The sequence below is a fragment of the Syngnathus floridae genome, unplaced genomic scaffold, assembly GCF_059516105.1.
Source record: "Syngnathus floridae isolate MCC-2025c unplaced genomic scaffold, RoL_Sflo_1.0 HiC_scaffold_67, whole genome shotgun sequence".
NCBI classification, from domain to species: domain Eukaryota; kingdom Metazoa; phylum Chordata; class Actinopteri; order Syngnathiformes; family Syngnathidae; genus Syngnathus; species Syngnathus floridae.
In genome coordinates this window covers 49,787-66,571 of record NW_028284096.1, presented here as the reverse complement: position 1 = coordinate 66,571, position 16,785 = coordinate 49,787, and the positions used below count along the sequence as shown (strand labels likewise).

The 16,785-nt window shown below is 45.7% G+C and overlaps 1 protein-coding gene and 1 long non-coding RNA gene across 2 annotated transcripts; both read right to left on the bottom strand.

Moving 5' to 3' along the window:
* Positions 1 to 7,578: 7,578 nt before the first annotated feature.
* LOC148378039 (janus kinase and microtubule-interacting protein 3-like) lies at positions 7,579 to 9,248 on the bottom strand. The gene is made up of 9 exons (XM_088368037.1): positions 9,135 to 9,248; positions 8,847 to 8,909; positions 8,662 to 8,760; positions 8,343 to 8,576; positions 8,157 to 8,222; positions 8,027 to 8,095; positions 7,873 to 7,950; positions 7,653 to 7,816; positions 7,579 to 7,582 (listed from the first exon to the last, which is right to left on the bottom strand). The coding sequence occupies exons 1-9, from the start codon at positions 9,201 to 9,203 to the stop codon at positions 7,579 to 7,581; spliced, it is 846 nt and encodes a 281-aa protein (XP_088224163.1). The 5' UTR covers positions 9,204 to 9,248.
* A 1,775-nt stretch (positions 9,249 to 11,023) lies between these two features.
* LOC148378038 (uncharacterized) lies at positions 11,024 to 11,701 on the bottom strand. The gene is made up of 3 exons (XR_015856227.1): positions 11,572 to 11,701; positions 11,334 to 11,447; positions 11,024 to 11,102 (listed from the first exon to the last, which is right to left on the bottom strand). It is a non-coding gene; the product is annotated as an uncharacterized LOC148378038 (long non-coding RNA).
* Between the last annotated feature and the right edge of the window lie 5,084 nt (positions 11,702 to 16,785).

The window sequence follows — 16,785 nt, the reverse complement described above, 5'->3', positions numbered from 1 at the left end:
AGGAAAGAAGTCGTTTAAATTATGATTTTGTTTAAATACTAGGCATAGACACAAAATCTACGGCACAAAATGGGCAGACTTTACTTGTTTGAAGAGGACTGGTTACAAGACAGACTTTTCTGATTTATTTAATGGGAAGAAGACTTATTTAGTTTATTTAATCTATTTTTGTTCCCTGGCAAAATTGGATTTGCTGAAATTGTATTTTGCCAAATCTTGCCTTGAGACCTGATAGGAAGTATTAAACGCTTAGTTAAATCAATACAAGTTGGTAATAAGAGCGAGTAATGTTGGTTGAACCGATGAATGAAGGTTGAAAGCAATTTAAATTATGACTTTGTATAAATACTAGATATTAACAGAACATCTACTGCGCGAAATGGGCAGAGTTTACTTGTTTGAGAAGGAGTGGCTTATTCAAAACTAAGATTTATTTAATCTGTTTGTTCCCAGGCAAAATTGGATGTGATGCAATTCCAAACTTCACCACATGATGGTGCCCAATTTTGACTTCATAGGACATATTAAACACTTAGCTTGTTATTATGTTCAAGGTAATCAGATTTGTTTATTATTCTAATGGCCTCTTCAAAACTATTCTGGATTACTACTTTGGATCTATTCTACATTACTTGGCAACAACATACTCTGTAACAGATTAGGCAGTATAATCATATCTGTTAACTTGAGAGTGCCCACACTCAATCTACTTATCGTGATGTGTTAAATCAATTACTGTTAGACATTATTTGTCTGATAATCTACCAAATCTTTGAATTGAAGAATTTGTGATTTAATTAATAGCTTGTTGTTATGTTAAGGGTAATCAGACTTGTATATAATTCTAATGGCCTTCTTTTGAAAACTATTCTGAATTACAACTTTGGATCTTATATTACTTTGCAACAATCTACTCCGTGACAGATTAGGCAGTATAATCACATATGTTAACTTGAGAGTGCCCACACTCAATCTACTTATCGTGATGTGTTAAATCAATTACTGTTAGACATTATTTGTCTGATAATCTACCAAATCTTTGAATTGAAGAATTTGTGATTCTAATGGCCTTCTTTTGAAAGCTATTCTGAATTACAACTTTGGATCTTATATTACTTTGCAACAATCTACTCCGTGACAGATTAGGCAGTATAATCACATATGTTAACTTCAGTGCCCACACTGTATTTATTTATGGTTATTTGTTAAATCAAGTACTGTTAGACATGAAATAGGAAGTGTTTAACATAAATGTTATGGCTACTCACCATTGTAGCTCGCTCCTGGTCAATGATACGAGCCTCTTCTTGCAGTGGAAAACTTGCAGCCAACAAACACCGTGGAACCTAAAGGAATGAAATTAAACATTAACATTTCGCCTCGACCAATTTTCACACGTACAACGCAACGCGGCTACACTTCTGCTATTACAAACGTAAATCTCCTTAAACACAATGAGTGTTACTTACCGTGTACGCTCTAGACGGTCCAGTTGCAAGCAGAAAATAAAGATATTTCTGTTGATAATCGTCGCTGCTCAGTGGCTCACGGCCATCGCGCCAACAGATTTGAATCGGAGGTTCGGGCAATTACGTCATATCCGCGGCACATGACTGCGACGTAATACCCGCTTATCTGAAACGGCAGTTAAAAGTAGAGTTACATCAAGTTTTCTTGGAACCTAAACGAATGAAAGAAAACTATCATTTGGCCACAACCAACATTCACAGATACAACACAACGTGCGGGGTTGAGGTTAAAGATTGAGTGAAGGGCCCTCGTTTTAAACTACTGTTTTGAAAAGTAGTGGGAACAAGTAAGACGTATTTAATTTATTTAATGGGAAGTAGTAAGACTTATTAAATTTATTTAATCTACTTTTCTTCCCAGGCAAAATTTGATGTGCTGCAATTCCAAATTTCCAAAGTGAATGAAGGAATGAAGTCCTTTAAATTATGATTTTGTATAAATACTAGGCATTAACACAAAATCGACGGCACAAAATGGGCAGACTTTACTTGTTTGAAAAGGACTGGTTACAAGACAGACTTTTTTAATTTATTTAATGGGAAGAAGACTTATTTAGTTTAATTGATCTATTTTTGTTCCCTGCCAAAATTCGATTTGCTGCAATTCCAAATTTCCAAAGTGAATGAAGGAAAGAAGTCGTTTAAATTATGATTTTGTTTAAATACTAGGCATAGACACAAAATCTACGGCACAAAATGGGCAGACTTTACTTGTTTGAAGAGGACTGGTTACAAGACAGACTTTTCTGATTTATTTAATGGGAAGAAGACTTATTTAGTTTATTTAATCTATTTTTGTTCCCTGGCAAAATTGGATTTGCTGAAATTGTATTTTGCCAAATCTTGCCTTGAGACCTGATAGGAAGTATTAAACGCTTAGTTAAATCAATACAAGTTGGTAATAAGAGCGAGTAATGTTAGTTGAACCGATGAATAAAGGTTGAAAGCAATTTAAATTATGACTTTGTATAAATACTAGATATTAACAGAACATCTACTGCGCGAAATGGGCAGAGTTTACTTGTTTGAGAAGGAGTGGCTTATTCAAAACTAAGATTTATTTAATCTGTTTGTTCCCAGGCAAAATTGGATGTGATGCAATTCCAAATTTCACCACATGATGGTGCCCAATTTTGACTTCATAGGACATATTAAACACTTAGCTTGTTATTATGTTCAAGGTAATCAGATTTGTTTATCATTCTAATGGCCTCTTCAAAACTATTCTGGATTACTACTTTGGATCTATTCTACATTACTTGGCAACAACATACTCTGTAACAGATTAGGCAGTATAATCACATATGTTAACTTGAGAGTGCCCACACTCAATCTACTTATCGTGATGTGTTAAATCAATTACTGTTAGACATTATTTGTCTGATAATCTACCAAATCTTTGAATTGAAGAATTTGTGATTCTAATGGCCTTCTTTTGAAAGCTATTCTGAATTACAACTTTGGATCTTATATTACTTTGCAACAATCTACTCCGTGACAGATTAGGCAGTATAATCACATATGTTAACTTCAGTGCCCACACTGTATTTATTTATGGTTATTTGTTAAATCAAGTACTGTTAGACATGAAATAGGAAGTGTTTAACATAAATGTTATGGCTACTCACCATTGTAGCTCGCTCCTGGTCAATGATACGAGCCTCTTCTTGCAGTGGAAAACTTGCAGCCAACAAACACCGTGGAACCTAAAGGAATGAAATTAAACATTAACATTTCGCCTCGACCAATTTTCACACGTACAACGCAACGCGGCTACACTTCTGCTATTACAAACGTAAATCTCCTTAAACACAATGAGTGTTACTTACCGTGTACGCTCTAGACGGTCCAGTTGCAAGCAGAAAATAAAGATATTTCTGTTGATAATCGTCGCTGCTCAGTGGCTCACGGCCATCGCGCCAACAGATTTGAATCGGAGGTTCGGGCAATTACGTCATATCCGCGGCACATGACTGCGACGTAATACCCGCTTATCTGAAACGGCAGTTAAAAGTAGAGTTACATCAAGTTTTCTTGGAACCTAAACGAATGAAAGAAAACTATCATTTGGCCACAACCAACATTCACAGATACAACACAACGTGCGGGGTTGAGGTTAAAGATTGAGTGAAGGGCCCTCGTTTTAAACTACTGTTTTGAAAAGGAGTGGGAACAAGTAAGACGTATTTAATTTATTTAATGGGAAGTAGTAAGACTTATTAAATTTATTTAATCTACTTTTCTTCCCAGGCAAAATTTGATGTGCTGCAATTCCAAATTTCCAAAGTGAATGAAGGAATGAAGTCCTTTAAATTATGATTTTGTATAAATACTAGGCATTAACACAAAATCGACGGCACAAAACGGGCAGACTTTACTTGTTTGAAAAGGACTGGTTACAAGACAGACTTTTTTAATTTATTTAATGGGAAGAAGACTTATTTAGTTTAATTGATCTATTTTTGTTCCCTGCCAAAATTCGATTTGCTGCAATTCCAAATTTCCAAAGTGAATGAAGGAAAGAAGTCGTTTAAATTATGATTTTGTTTAAATACTAGGCATAGACACAAAATCTACGGCACAAAATGGGCAGACTTTACTTGTTTGAAGAGGACTGGTTACAAGACAGACTTTTCTGATTTATTTAATGGGAAGAAGACTTATTTAGTTTATTTAATCTATTTTTGTTCCCTGGCAAAATTGGATTTGCTGAAATTGTATTTTGCCAAATCTTGCCTTGAGACCTGATAGGAAGTATTAAACGCTTAGTTAAATCAATACAAGTTGGTAATAAGAGCGAGTAATGTTGGTTGAACCGATGAATGAAGGTTGAAAGCAATTTAAATTATGACTTTGTATAAATACTAGATATTAACAGAACATCTACTGCGCGAAATGGGCAGAGTTTACTTGTTTGAGAAGGAGTGGCTTATTCAAAACTAAGATTTATTTAATCTGTTTGTTCCCAGGCAAAATTGGATGTGATGCAATTCCAAATTTCACCACATGATGGTGCCCAATTTTGACTTCATAGGACATATTAAACACTTAGCTTGTTATCATGTTCAAGGTAATCAGATTTGTTTATCATTCTAATGGCCTCTTCAAAACTATTCTGGATTACTACTTTGGATCTATTCTACATTACTTGGCAACAACATACTCTGTAACAGATTAGGCAGTATAATCACATATGTTAACTTGAGAGTGCCCACACTCAATCTACTTATCGTGATGTGTTAAATCAATTACTGTTAGACATTATTTGTCTGATAATCTACCAAATCTTTGAATTGAAGAATTTGTGATTTAATTAATAGCTTGTTCAGGGTAATCAGACTTGTATATAATTCTAATGGCCTTCTTTTGAAAACTATTCTGAATTACAACTTTGGATCTTATATTACTTTGCAACAATCTACTCGGTGACAGATTAGGCAGTATAATCACATATGTTAACTTCAGTGCCCACACTGTATTTATTTATGGTTATTTGTTAAATCAAGTACTGTTAGACATGAAATAGGAAGTGTTTAACATAAATGTTATGGCTACTCACCATTGTAGCTCGCTCCTGGTCAATGATATGAGCCTCTTCTTGCAGTGGAAAACTTGCAGCCAACAAACACCGTGGAACCTAAAGGAATGAAATTAAACATTAACATTTCGCCCGGACCAACATTCACACGTACAACGCAACGCGGCTACACTTCTGCTATTACAAACGTAAATCTCCTTAAACACAACGAGTGTTACTTACCGTGTACGCTCTAGGCAAAATTGGATGTGATGCAATTCCAAATCTATCTGAAACGGCAGTTAAAAGTAGAGTTACATCAAGTTTTCTTTTTTAATCAACACAATCATTTACAACCGTTGACCAGAAAGAATCGTCGAAATTCGACGTCCCCCACAAACGCCACGCTCACTCGCTTTTCAGGGCAACAAAAGTACTTCTTTTTAAAAACGATGAGTTGTACTTACCGTGTACGCTCTGGACGGTCCAGTTGCAAGCAGAAAATAAAAATATTTCTCTTGTTAGTCGTATGTTACCATCCGCCGTGTCTTTGTCAACATCGCCGCCATTTTCCTACTTCCTGCTGCGAGCCACGCCCACGGATTTAAATTTGGGCGGAAGCTCTTTCCATTGGCGTCGTTTTCGCGTATAGCAAATCCGATTGGTTGGGAAGGGTGCACGGTTATGCAGCCGAGGGGTCCTGTGATCGGTGGGATGTAAAGTAGGCGTCGACGTCACGTCCGCGTCACGTGACCACGACGTGGCAGACGTCATATAGCAACCGCTGTTTTGTTTAGTAGACTTACAGTTGTTATGCATTGACATAATGGCGCACACACCAAATAGATTTAAATAAATTAAATAATTCTTCTGCCCACTCTCTTTTAAACAAGTTAACTCTCCCCGCGGATTTGAATTCCGGCGAAAGTTACGCCCATCGACGTCACGTATGTCACGTGACCACGACGTGACAGATGTCATATAGCAACCGCTGTTTTGTTTAGTAGATTTACAGTTGTTATGCATTGGCATAATGGTGTGCACTCAAAATAGATTTAAATAAATTAAATATTTCTTCTGCCTACTCCCTTTTAAACAAGTTAACTCTGCCCACGTCCATTGACGTCTTGTCTGCGTCACGTGACCACGACGTAGCGACGTCATATAGTAACCGCTGTTTTGACCAGTAGACTTAGTTATTATGCGTTGACATAATGGCGCACTGGTTAGCATGGCCACCTCTTAAGCATGATGATGCGGGTTCGACGCCTGATCAATGTTAGCATGGAGTGAGCTGAAGTGCATGGCGCTGAAGATTTGAATCTTTGAAATGCGCTGAGGTCTGACATATCAGGCAGAATGGTTTGCCATCACGTTCAACAAAAAATAGAAACTTTCCCACTCTGATTAAAACGTCCTGTGTTCATCTACGTATTTTCGTTTTGCTGTGCATCTTTTCCCTGCCATTTCGAGAGCCCAATTGACACTCATAGTTTAAAGAAATGTGTTTGCCCATCCTACTTTGTGGAATTTCACCACATGCGCTTTTGACCAAAATACCAAATTGAACTCAAGTGAAGCCAACACGCACAACCCCCCCCCCCACACACACACACACACACACAAATGTTGATATGAACATAAAAGAGCCGCATGCGGTTCGGGAGTTGCGGCTTGGCCAAACCTGTACTATACAACTTTATTTGTATAAAATTTTCACAACAGCTGTCACACAAACAAAGCGGGAAAAACCGAAGACGTGCGTGTTCCGCCCACGCTGGATTTATTTGCACCTTTGAAAAGACACCGTATTGCCGCAGATGTGGCAAAGAGTACTTTTGGGCATCTGAGACGGAAGGATGTCCAAAGCATCACGTCACCTGCTCTGGTAGGCATGGTGGTGGGACGTTGAGGTCAACCGCTTTGGGGTTGGCTGAATCTTTGATCGCAGGATGCCACACACTTGAAGACAGAAGCAGAAAATCAGAGCTAAATGCAAAATGTACTCACCGGTGACTCCAAATTTTTTCCCCCCTGAAGAAACAGCTGGACGGGTGGCCCCGGCTGGCCAGTGGGACTCTTGTTATTCTGACCCTTTTTAGTGCGCGTTTGGGGCAACAACCGTTTTTTGTGGCGCTCTCTTCTGGTTCAAAAGTGCCCTGCATGTGAATTTGCTTTTCCTGCCTTCTGATTGGATGAGCGCCGGTGTGACGCGGTGCCTCTGTCACCGTGGCGGGGGGTATACGTTGGCATCGGAGCGTCTGCCAACGTCTGAGACCGGCTGGCAGTGTATCGGAGGTGTCGAGTGCGGTGCCGCTGGAGCTCACTCACCAGCTGGTGTTAGGGCCACAGAATGAAGGCCAAGGAGAAGAATAGAAAGAGAAACAGAAACTTCTCCTCCAATTGTTTGATTTGTCTCTTCTGAGCTTCGATGAATTCTTTCAGCTCTTTGTTCCTCTAGGACGGACAAATGGAAAGTGGCATTCAAAAGCCAGTAAGCGTGCAAGTAAGTGCCGGGCTGGCTTTGGGCCCTTACCTGTTGCGCGCTGTGCAGCAGATCCATTCTCTCTTGGAGGATGCAAGCGTCGCGCTCCCTCAACTCGCACATCAGGGCTCGCTTCCATTGGTCCACGGCGCTCCTAAGCTCTTCTCTCTGATCCGCCGTCAGCACGTCATTCACGCCAGCGTGGCTGGCTTTTTCGCCGTCCGTGGCGGGGCAGTCCCGCTGCGGTAGCGCCTCGTACAACATGGCCTCCAGCTCCAGGATCCTCTGGGCCGCAATCCTCGTCCATCAGTGGTCCGGCGGGAGATTTGAGGGCGGCTTACCTTATGAGCCTGGTCCATGGAACACTTCCTGAAGTCCAACTCTTCATCCAGGTAGCCCTTCTGCTTGCAGAACATATCCTAGCACAGCTCAAGGTCAGAATTGTTGGGGCACATTGCCGGAGTTCCCCTTGGCTGATGTCGCGTGTCTGTCTACCTTCTCACTTTCAATGTCCAACATCTTCTGTTGAAGTGCTGACTTGGTCACTTTGATGTATTCTAACCACTGAGGAAAGGCTGCTGTCACATAAGCAGAATGCGAGAGCGTGCGTGGACGTGCGCGTTACCTTCTCGGCTAGGGTGAGAAGGGTCCTGGCGTGAATCACGACCACCTGCTCCTCGTTGGTGAGATTCTGCAAGAGCCCAAAGGCACAGCGTCAACAAGCTTCTTTCAGCGCAAAGCCTTCCAAAAGTCACATTTGAGCCGCCGAGTCTCGTGGAGTGCGAACATAAGGAGTTCGACATACACTTACGGCGTTATAGCCCAGGATGTCCAGCTTCTTCATCAGATCACTGATGACGATGTCCGGGGGAAAGGCGCAAGGAGCAATGTAAGGTGTTCTGGGACCTCGGGTTAAGGTTAGGGTTGCGAGGGACGGCTTACGTACGCTCACGCCCTCGGCCTCGCAGTAGATCTGCAAAGGGCTGAGGCCGTCTGGGAAACGGACTTGCAGACACTTCAAGACGGGGGAGCGCCACTCCCTCTCCTGAAAGGCAGAGGCATGCATCCGTCCGTCCGTCCGTCCGTCCGTCACATCTCTGGCCTCAACACGCTTGTGCGAGTCTTCCCACCTCCAGCTCCAGGATGCGGAACTCAAGCAGTTCGTTTTGGTCTCGGATATCCTGGATGTGCTCTTTCAGACGCGCTTCTTCCGCCTCCATCCGCCTGACCTGAAAAGACAGTCAGACCTCATCTGCGGGGCTTCCCGACAGGTGTGACGCCAAGCGACTCCGCCCAGCGCCTTTCTTTCCGTCACCTTTTCCGCCAACTGCTGATTGCTCTGACGCAGCAGCTGCTTCTCCTCCACCCACTTGACATTCTAGAAGAGACAAACGCGTGGACAGCTTTGGAATGTTGTGTCATTTTCATCCACAAATTCTTTGGTTGACTGGAAAATGACATTTGCTTTTCTCCGCATTTTCCCAGCCACGTTCGGGGGGGGGTGGGGGGGGGGGGGGGTTGGTCCAGTAATGCCAGACGGATGAGTGACTGAAGAATGTAGCTATTTTGTCTGAGAAAAAGGTGTGCTCATTGATGAGCTTACCTGTCCTTGTTGCTTCAGCGCTGACTCCAGATCTGCTACTCTGCTTTGATAGTGACCCATTTCTACCATCAGCTTTTCTCTGGTCTGAAAGGAGGAGGAGGGAGGCTCCTCCTCCTCCTTTCAGACCAGAGAACACCCGAGGCTGGGTGAGAACGGGGAGGCTGCGACCCGGCCGGGGGTTGCGGGAAGGGGCGCCACCTTGATCTCCTTCTCGGCGTCGTAGTCCCCTTCGCTGGTCTGGGCTAGCAGAGCGTAGGCTCGTTGCAGCGCTTGATATTCTTGCGTCAGCTGGCGGTAGCGAAGCTCCGCCTCTTCATGCACACACCAATGCAACACAGCACTAGTACCAGAATCAGTCAGACCGGCGACAAAGCACCCGCGACGCAAAGACGAGTCCGATTCCAGGCTGAAGAGGAATGTTTGGTGCCAATACGCTGGCAGAAATGGCGGGCTACCTCTTCGGGTTCCGTGTCGGGGGTTCTGTCGGTGTGAAAAGACAAGGACGATCCGTCCGAGTCCACCAACACGTCTTCGTCGTAGCCGTAAAATGTTTCGATGACCTGCGGGCGCGGAAGCAAACATCTCTCTGAACAAACTGAAGCGACACCTCACGATGAATCGACGAGAGGAACGATAGCGAGAAAAAGGCCATTTCATCTTGCGCAACACCAAGCAGCCGCAAACAAACAGACTCACCTTGCAGGACCTCACGCTTTGTTCCTCCTCAGAGATTCTCGACGTCGGTATCGTAGCAGCAAATCTCTCTCCTGTCGACACAAATAATCCGCCTTTGAGATTCTTTGGATGCAAAGGGAACGAACGGCTCCGGCGCAGAAACAAACGCGACTCACAATGACATTTCTGACATGAGCTCCTGTCTCCAGAGCCTGAAAAACACGTCACCGGCGATGATTGGAGGGACGCTCGTCTTTTCCAAAAGTGACAACTACAGGGTGTGTCAGGGTTTTCCAGATTATCTTTATCGTATCATTGTGTTGCTTTGACTTTGACTGCGACCTGTAATAAATAATATTATTTATCCCCTATTTATCCCTATCGCTTATCCCTTCCTACACAAAGTTGTAAAACACCCCTTGCTATGTTTTGACTAGAGGTCAAGGGCTTCCTCTATTCAATCCACTCTTACACCCACCCTGTTTCTCTTAATTAAAATGCTCGTGCAGGAGCCGAGAGTCAGACTTCATTCGTACAACGGATGGACTCTCCACCTGCAGGTGTCCAAAAGAACTTACTTGTCTCCCGTGTGGTTCTTGCAAAATAAGTTGGAGCGAGCGCAACTCTAACAGGGTGCATTTTGCCACTAGCTGCCTACGGACAATGACGTCGCGCTCGCGGCTCATGGTTGACGGGCTGAGCAGCCGGGCAAGTCCGTCGTTTTCAGCGCACAGCGAGTGGCAAAGGCGCTGACAAAACGGGAGCTTTGAGCTGCTGAAAACGGCAAAACAAGTCTAAAGCGTGTTCAAACGCGTGCGCACAATGCTCCTGCTTGAAAGGTCGGAATTTAAGGGGCCAATTTTTTGGATGGCGGCCGCCGGCCAAGCTTTGGACGGAAAAGGTTTCCTGGCGACAGCGAGCGAGCGCGGCGCTGCCGTACGTGCACCGAGTCGCCTGCCTGAAGACCTTGGACAAGTCGTCGATGATGTGCCGCTGCTCCACAACTTGAAGGAACTCCATTTCACCGTCCTGCTGGCCGCAACCGCGGTCCAGGTCATTGAGCGAACTAGGCCTTCTCTGTGGAACACAAATGCAGTGGACTCTGTTGGCACGCCGCCGTTGTCCGCGTCGACTTACCAAGCTTGCCATCTCCTCGTTCTCCTGGGTGACAAAGCGCACTTTGTTTTCAAGGCGACACAGCACCAGCGAGAGTTCTTCATTCTTCCTGCTCAGGCGTTTGTTTTTGTACAGGAGTGGCAGAAACTGGCTTTCTGTTTCTCTCAGTCGCTTTAGCTGCAAGCATGAAGTGCGGGATGTGAAAGACGCACAACACGCGGGCCAGAACGTATCCATTCCTTTTGCATCGGTTTGAACGGAATCGTGGCTTTGGCTCCCAATAAAAGACATCTACCAGGCAACCGACTCGCCGCGCCGCTCAACTAATAAGCAAGCGCAATGGGTGCCTCGCTGGATGGCGCGCATCAAACGTAGCGCAAACCTTCAAGCGTGCCGTCAATAAATTACCAGTTCATTGCGCTCTTCAGAAAGCAGGGCGTTTCGATCCTCCAGTTTCCTGATGACTGCGCTGAGCTCAGCGATTTTCAGATGAAACCGTCGCGTGTCCCGATCCTCCTGAGACTGAAAACGCCCCGCAACACACACACACAAGCACTCGTTCAAAGTTCAAAACTGTTTTTGTGCTACCTTCCTCCAGCAACGAACTAAGTCATGCGTACTGCAAGTGTGTGATGAGGTGGCTTACGCAATAAAGAGGATTGCTAGTAGCGGCGTTGACCCCACTTCCAGGGTAGTTTAGGCCCGCCCTTTGGGAATCCCTCAGGGCAGCGATCTGCTGCTCGGCAGCCTGAGTCTGCAGCTGAAGGCGGTGGACGTGGCCGGCCCCAGGGCTTCATCCAAAACACTAACCGCTCTGTCTTTCAGCTTGATCTCATCCGTCTGGATGTACAAACGGGGAGCGCTCAGGCAGGCGGGCAAACTCATTTGCCAGAATTGTGACAAAAACAAAGAGAGCAACCGGCCAATTTTTTTCTTGAATCGACTAGAACACCTTTGCTGTGACAAAAGCGAAGCGAGCAACCGGACATTTTCTTCTTGTGAAATAGAATAGAATAGAATGCCTTAGGTGTCATTGCACTGCAGGTATACAACGAAATTGGGAACATAGCCACGCACCGCGCATCTGATCAGTCCTACCAGTCGGCGGATCTCCCTCTCGCAGTCTCTCTTGGTTCGGCTCAGCTCCTCCCGATGCTGGTGATGAGCCGATCGGAGCTCGGCCGCTCGGGACTGCCAGGCCTGCTGGGCCGCTGCCAGGGCTTCTTCCGCGCTCCTGGTGGAGGCGACACCGCTCGGTCTCCCGACACCGCCGCGTCTCCTCCACCTCCGCCAGCAAAGCGCCCCCCCTCCTCACCTGAGCAGACATTGCGCCACACCGGGCCGTTGAGACCGCAACGGAGCGCCGCGACGCTTACTGGGGACAAGCTACACAATACGGTAGCGGCCGCATCGAAGCCCGACGTGGCGTGCGGATAGTCAGACACGGATAGAGCGGATCACCTTGTCCATGGAGCCGTCCCTCAGGCTGAGGACCAAGGCATTCAGTCGCTGGATCTCTCCATCTTTGATTTTGATCACTCTCATCAGCTCCATTTCATGCTGCCGCAGTAATGTCTCCCTGGTAATGGCTAACTCTTTCTGCTTCTCCTCATGGAGTTTGCTTTTGAGTTCCGTCATGGCGGCGGTGGCACGGTGGTGCTCCGCCCGCAGGTCCTGACTTCTCTCTCTCTCCAGACAGCTGACCTGACATGACTTAGACTTAGACTTAGACAAACTTTATTGTCATCTTGTCTGCACATGGTGCATACAAAACGAAATTCCGTTGCATACGTCTTACAACAAAGTAGTGATATTGCAGTTGAATAGAAGTAACATATCCTATGAATATATATATATATACATATATACTATATATATATATATATATATATATTAAAAATAAGTGCAGCAGTGATAATTATGCAATAGTGCAAGTAGGCAAAACAGTATTCAAGAGTGTGCAGAGGAATGCTAAACCATGTATTAAACTTCTATTTAAAGGGTTTATACAAGTTCAGTAAAGTTGGTAGTGCGAGATAGTGCAAGATAGAGGTCCGTAGTGTCATAAAGTACAGTTCTGTGAATGTGTGATGCAGAGTTCAGTTTAGAGCTCAACAGTTCTAGTGTTCAACAGTCTGATGACAGCAGGGAAAAAGCTGTTGCAGAACCTGGTGGACCTGCAGCGGATGCTGCAAACCTCTTCCCAGAGGGCAGCAGGGAGAACAGTCCATGGTGGGGGTGTGATGGGTCATTGATGATGTTACGGGCACGGGACATGCAGCGCTGAGATGAAATGTCCTGAATGGAGGGAAGAGGAGCCCCTATGATCCTCTCTGCTGTCCTCACCACTCTCCTCACGTTCTTCCAATCGGAGGCGGTGCAGCCTCCACACCACACAGAGAGACAGCTTGTCAGAATGCTCTCTATGGTGCTCCTGTAGAACGTCCTCATGATGGGTGGGGGCAGGTGGGCTCTCCTCATCCTCCGCAGGAAGTACAAGCGCTTCTGTGCCCTCTTGACCAGTGCCGTAGTGTTCATAGTCCAGGTGAGGTCTTCTGTGATGTGGACCCCCAGGAATTTGGTGGTGCTGACCACCTCCACAGCTGAGCTGTTGATGATCAGTGGAGCGTGGTGAGGCTGTTTCTTCCTGAAGTCGACGATGATCTCCTTCATCTTCTCCTCATTCAGGATCAGGCTGTTTTCTCTGCACCAGCCCACCAGCTGCTCCACCTCCTCTCTGTAGTCCAGGTCGTTGTTGTCTCTGATGAGCCCCACCACCGTTGTGTCGTCTGCTGACTTCACGATGTGATTGGTGGTGAACCTGAGGACGCAGTCGTGTGTCATCAGGGTGCACAGCAGGGGGCTCAGGACGCAGCCCTGAAGGGAGCCTGTGCTGAGGGTGATGACATCAGAGGTGTTCTGTCCGACCCGGACTGACTGAGGTCTGTTGGTGAGGAAGTCTAGCAGCCAGTTGCGAAGGGGGGTGTTGAAGCCCAGGTGTTCCAATTTTCCTACCAGATGCTGTGGGATGATGGTGTTAAACGCTGAGCTGAAGTCCAGGAACAGCCTCCGCACATGGGTGTTCTTCTCCTCCAGGTGAGCCAGGCTCAGGTGAAGAACGGAGGAGATGGCGTCCTGAGTGGAGCGGTTTTGCCGGTCGGCAAACTGGAACGGGTCAAATAATAGGGGGAGTCTGGAAACGATGTGACCTTTAAGCAGCCTTTCGAAGCACTTCATCATAACCGGAGTCAGTGCAACAGGCCGGTAATCATTAAATGAGGTGATTTGAGGTTTCTTCGGCACCGGAATGATGGAGGCAGTCTTAAAGCACGCCGGCACTGTGGCTTGGCCCAGCGAGGTGTTAAAAATGTCTGTGATGACCCCAGCCAGATGACTTGCACATTCCCTGAACACACGCCCAGGAATGTTGTCGGGGCCAGGGGCCTTACAGGGGTTGACTCTCCTCAGGGTCTTCAACACATCGGCGGAGTCAAGGCAGAGTACCTCCTCTTCCTGATGGGGGACAGTTTTAACTGCTGGAGTGCCGTTTAGTGCCTCGAACCTCCCAAAGAAGTTATTTAGACCATTTAGAAAGTCAACATCAACTACACCCACCGGGGGGGGGGGGAGGGTGAGTTGTAGTCTGTAATCGCCCGTATGCCTTGCCACATACTCCTGATGTTTTTGACGTCGTGGAAACGATCCTGAAATTTTCGACTGCGGTCTCGCTTCGCTATCCTGATGGCACGGTTCAAGTTGGCTCTCGCTGTCCTCAGTGTCTCCTTGTCGCCAGACTTGAAGGCAGAGTTCCGCGCTCGTAGCGTTTGACGTACCTCCTCAGTCATCCAGGGTCGTTGGTTGCCCCGGGTGATGATATTCTTAGTGGTGCTGACGTCCTCGGTGCATTTGTTGATGTAGGCTGACACAGTCATGGCACACGCATGTCTAATCTACATCGGGAAAACTGGGAGGGAGGGAGGCAGGCAGGGAGGCAGGCAGGGAGGCAGGCAGGGAGGCAGGCAGTGTCTGTCTGTTGAGGTTTTCACCTTGTTCTTCTCCTGCTGAAGTTCTAACTGGACGTCCATCAGTTTGGTTCTCAGCTCGTCATTGGCGGCCTGAAGGGCGTCCGTTCGCTCCGCCTTGGCCCGCCCTGCCGGAGCTCGTTTGGACATCTCTTACTCGAGTCTCGCCCGGTCGTCAGTCAGAGATCACAACATTTGTACCTGGAGAGCACAAACGCAGCGCTGTTTTCCACTGGCTTCGAACTCAACTTCAATCGGTACCGTAACTTACAACATCATAAACATAGAACTAGCTTGACTTATTCATTGAATAAATGCATTTGGTTCTTCAAAACTGCATCACGCAACATAGCGTGACCGAGACGGCCGTTATCCACCTGCGTGAAGTTATTTGGTGAAATGAGATGTTTAAGACACCATCGTTCTGTCTCTATGTAGATGAAGGGAAATAATCGATTGCTGAAGGTCCAAAGGTGTTGTGATAAACAAATAAACATATTAGTGATTAGTGACATATTTGTGATAAACATATTAGGCAGGATAATCACATATGTTAACGTGACTGTCCACACTGTATTTATTTATGGTTATTTGTTAAATCGAGTACTGTTAGACATGAAATAGGAAGTGTTTAACATAAATGGAAGACGAAAGGGGTACTCACCATTGTAGCTCCTGCTGGTCAATGATACGAGCCTCTTCTTGCAGTGGAAAACATACAGCCAACAAACACCGTGGAACCTAAAGGAATGAAATTAAACATTAACATTTAGCCTCAACCAACATTCACAGATACAACGCAACGCAAACTACACAAACGTAAATCTTTTTAAACACAATGAGTTGTACTTACCGTGTACGCTCTAGACGGTCCACTTGCAAGCAGAAAATAAAGATATTTCTGTTGATAATCGTCGTGTTTGTATCCGGTGTCTCGCTCAAGGCCATTGCGCCCACAGATTTGAATTTTGGCGAGAGTTCAGCCTATTGACGTCATTTCCGCGGTGTAATACCCGCATATCTGAAACGGCAAAGTTAAGAGTAGAGTTAAATAAAGTTTTTAGTCAACGCAATAATTTACAACCGTTGACCAGTCGAAATAATCGTCGAAATTTGGCGTCTGTGGCTGGAAGCAGACGCCGAGTTCGACATTCCTCCCAAACGCCACACTCCCTCGCTTTTCAGGGCTAAAAAAAAAACAGTTGTAATTACCTTGTACGCTCTAGACGGTCAAGTTGCAAGCTGAAAACAAAAATATTTGCCTTGTTAGTCATCGTGTTACTAACCGCTGTGTCTTGTTTGCCATAATTGCCGCTTTCCTACTTCCTGTTGCAAGCCACGCCCACGGATTATAATTTTGCCGTGAGTTCCGCCTATTGACGTCATGTCCGCGTCACATGACTGCGACGTAATATTATCTAAAACTGTTTGTGCGGTATTGTGTTGTTCTGTGCGGTATTGTGTTATTCTGTGCGGCGTCGTGTTGTTCTGTGCGGCGTCGTGTTGTTCAGTGCGACGTCGTGTTGTTCAGTGCGGCATGGTGTTGTTCAGTGCGGCATGGTGTTGTTCAGTGCGGCATGGTGTTGTTCAGTGCGGCATGGTGTTGTTCAGTGCGGCATAATGTTGTTCAGTGCGCCATAATGTTGTTCAGTGCGGCATGGTGTTGTTCAGTGCGGGATGGTGTTGTTCAGTGCAGGATGGTGTTGTTCAGTGCGGCATGGTGTTGTTCAATGCGGCATGGTGTTGTTCAGTGCGGGATGGTGTTGTTCAGTGCAGGATGGTGTTGTTCAGTGCGGCATGGTGTTGTTCAATGCGGCATGGTGTTGTTCAGTGCGGGA

Coding starts and splice junctions, on each gene's coding strand:
- LOC148378039 (XM_088368037.1), bottom strand. CDS start 9,203: ATGGTAGAAATGGGTCACTATCAAAGCAGAGTAGCAGATCTGGAGTCA. Junction 8,577..8,661: donor TCCGCATCCTGGAGCTGGAG/GTGGGAAGACTC, acceptor TCTGCCTTTCAG/GAGAGGGAGTGGCGCTCCCC. Junction 8,223..8,342: donor ACATCCTGGGCTATAACGCC/GTAAGTGTATGT, acceptor GGGCTCTTGCAG/AATCTCACCAACGAGGAGCA.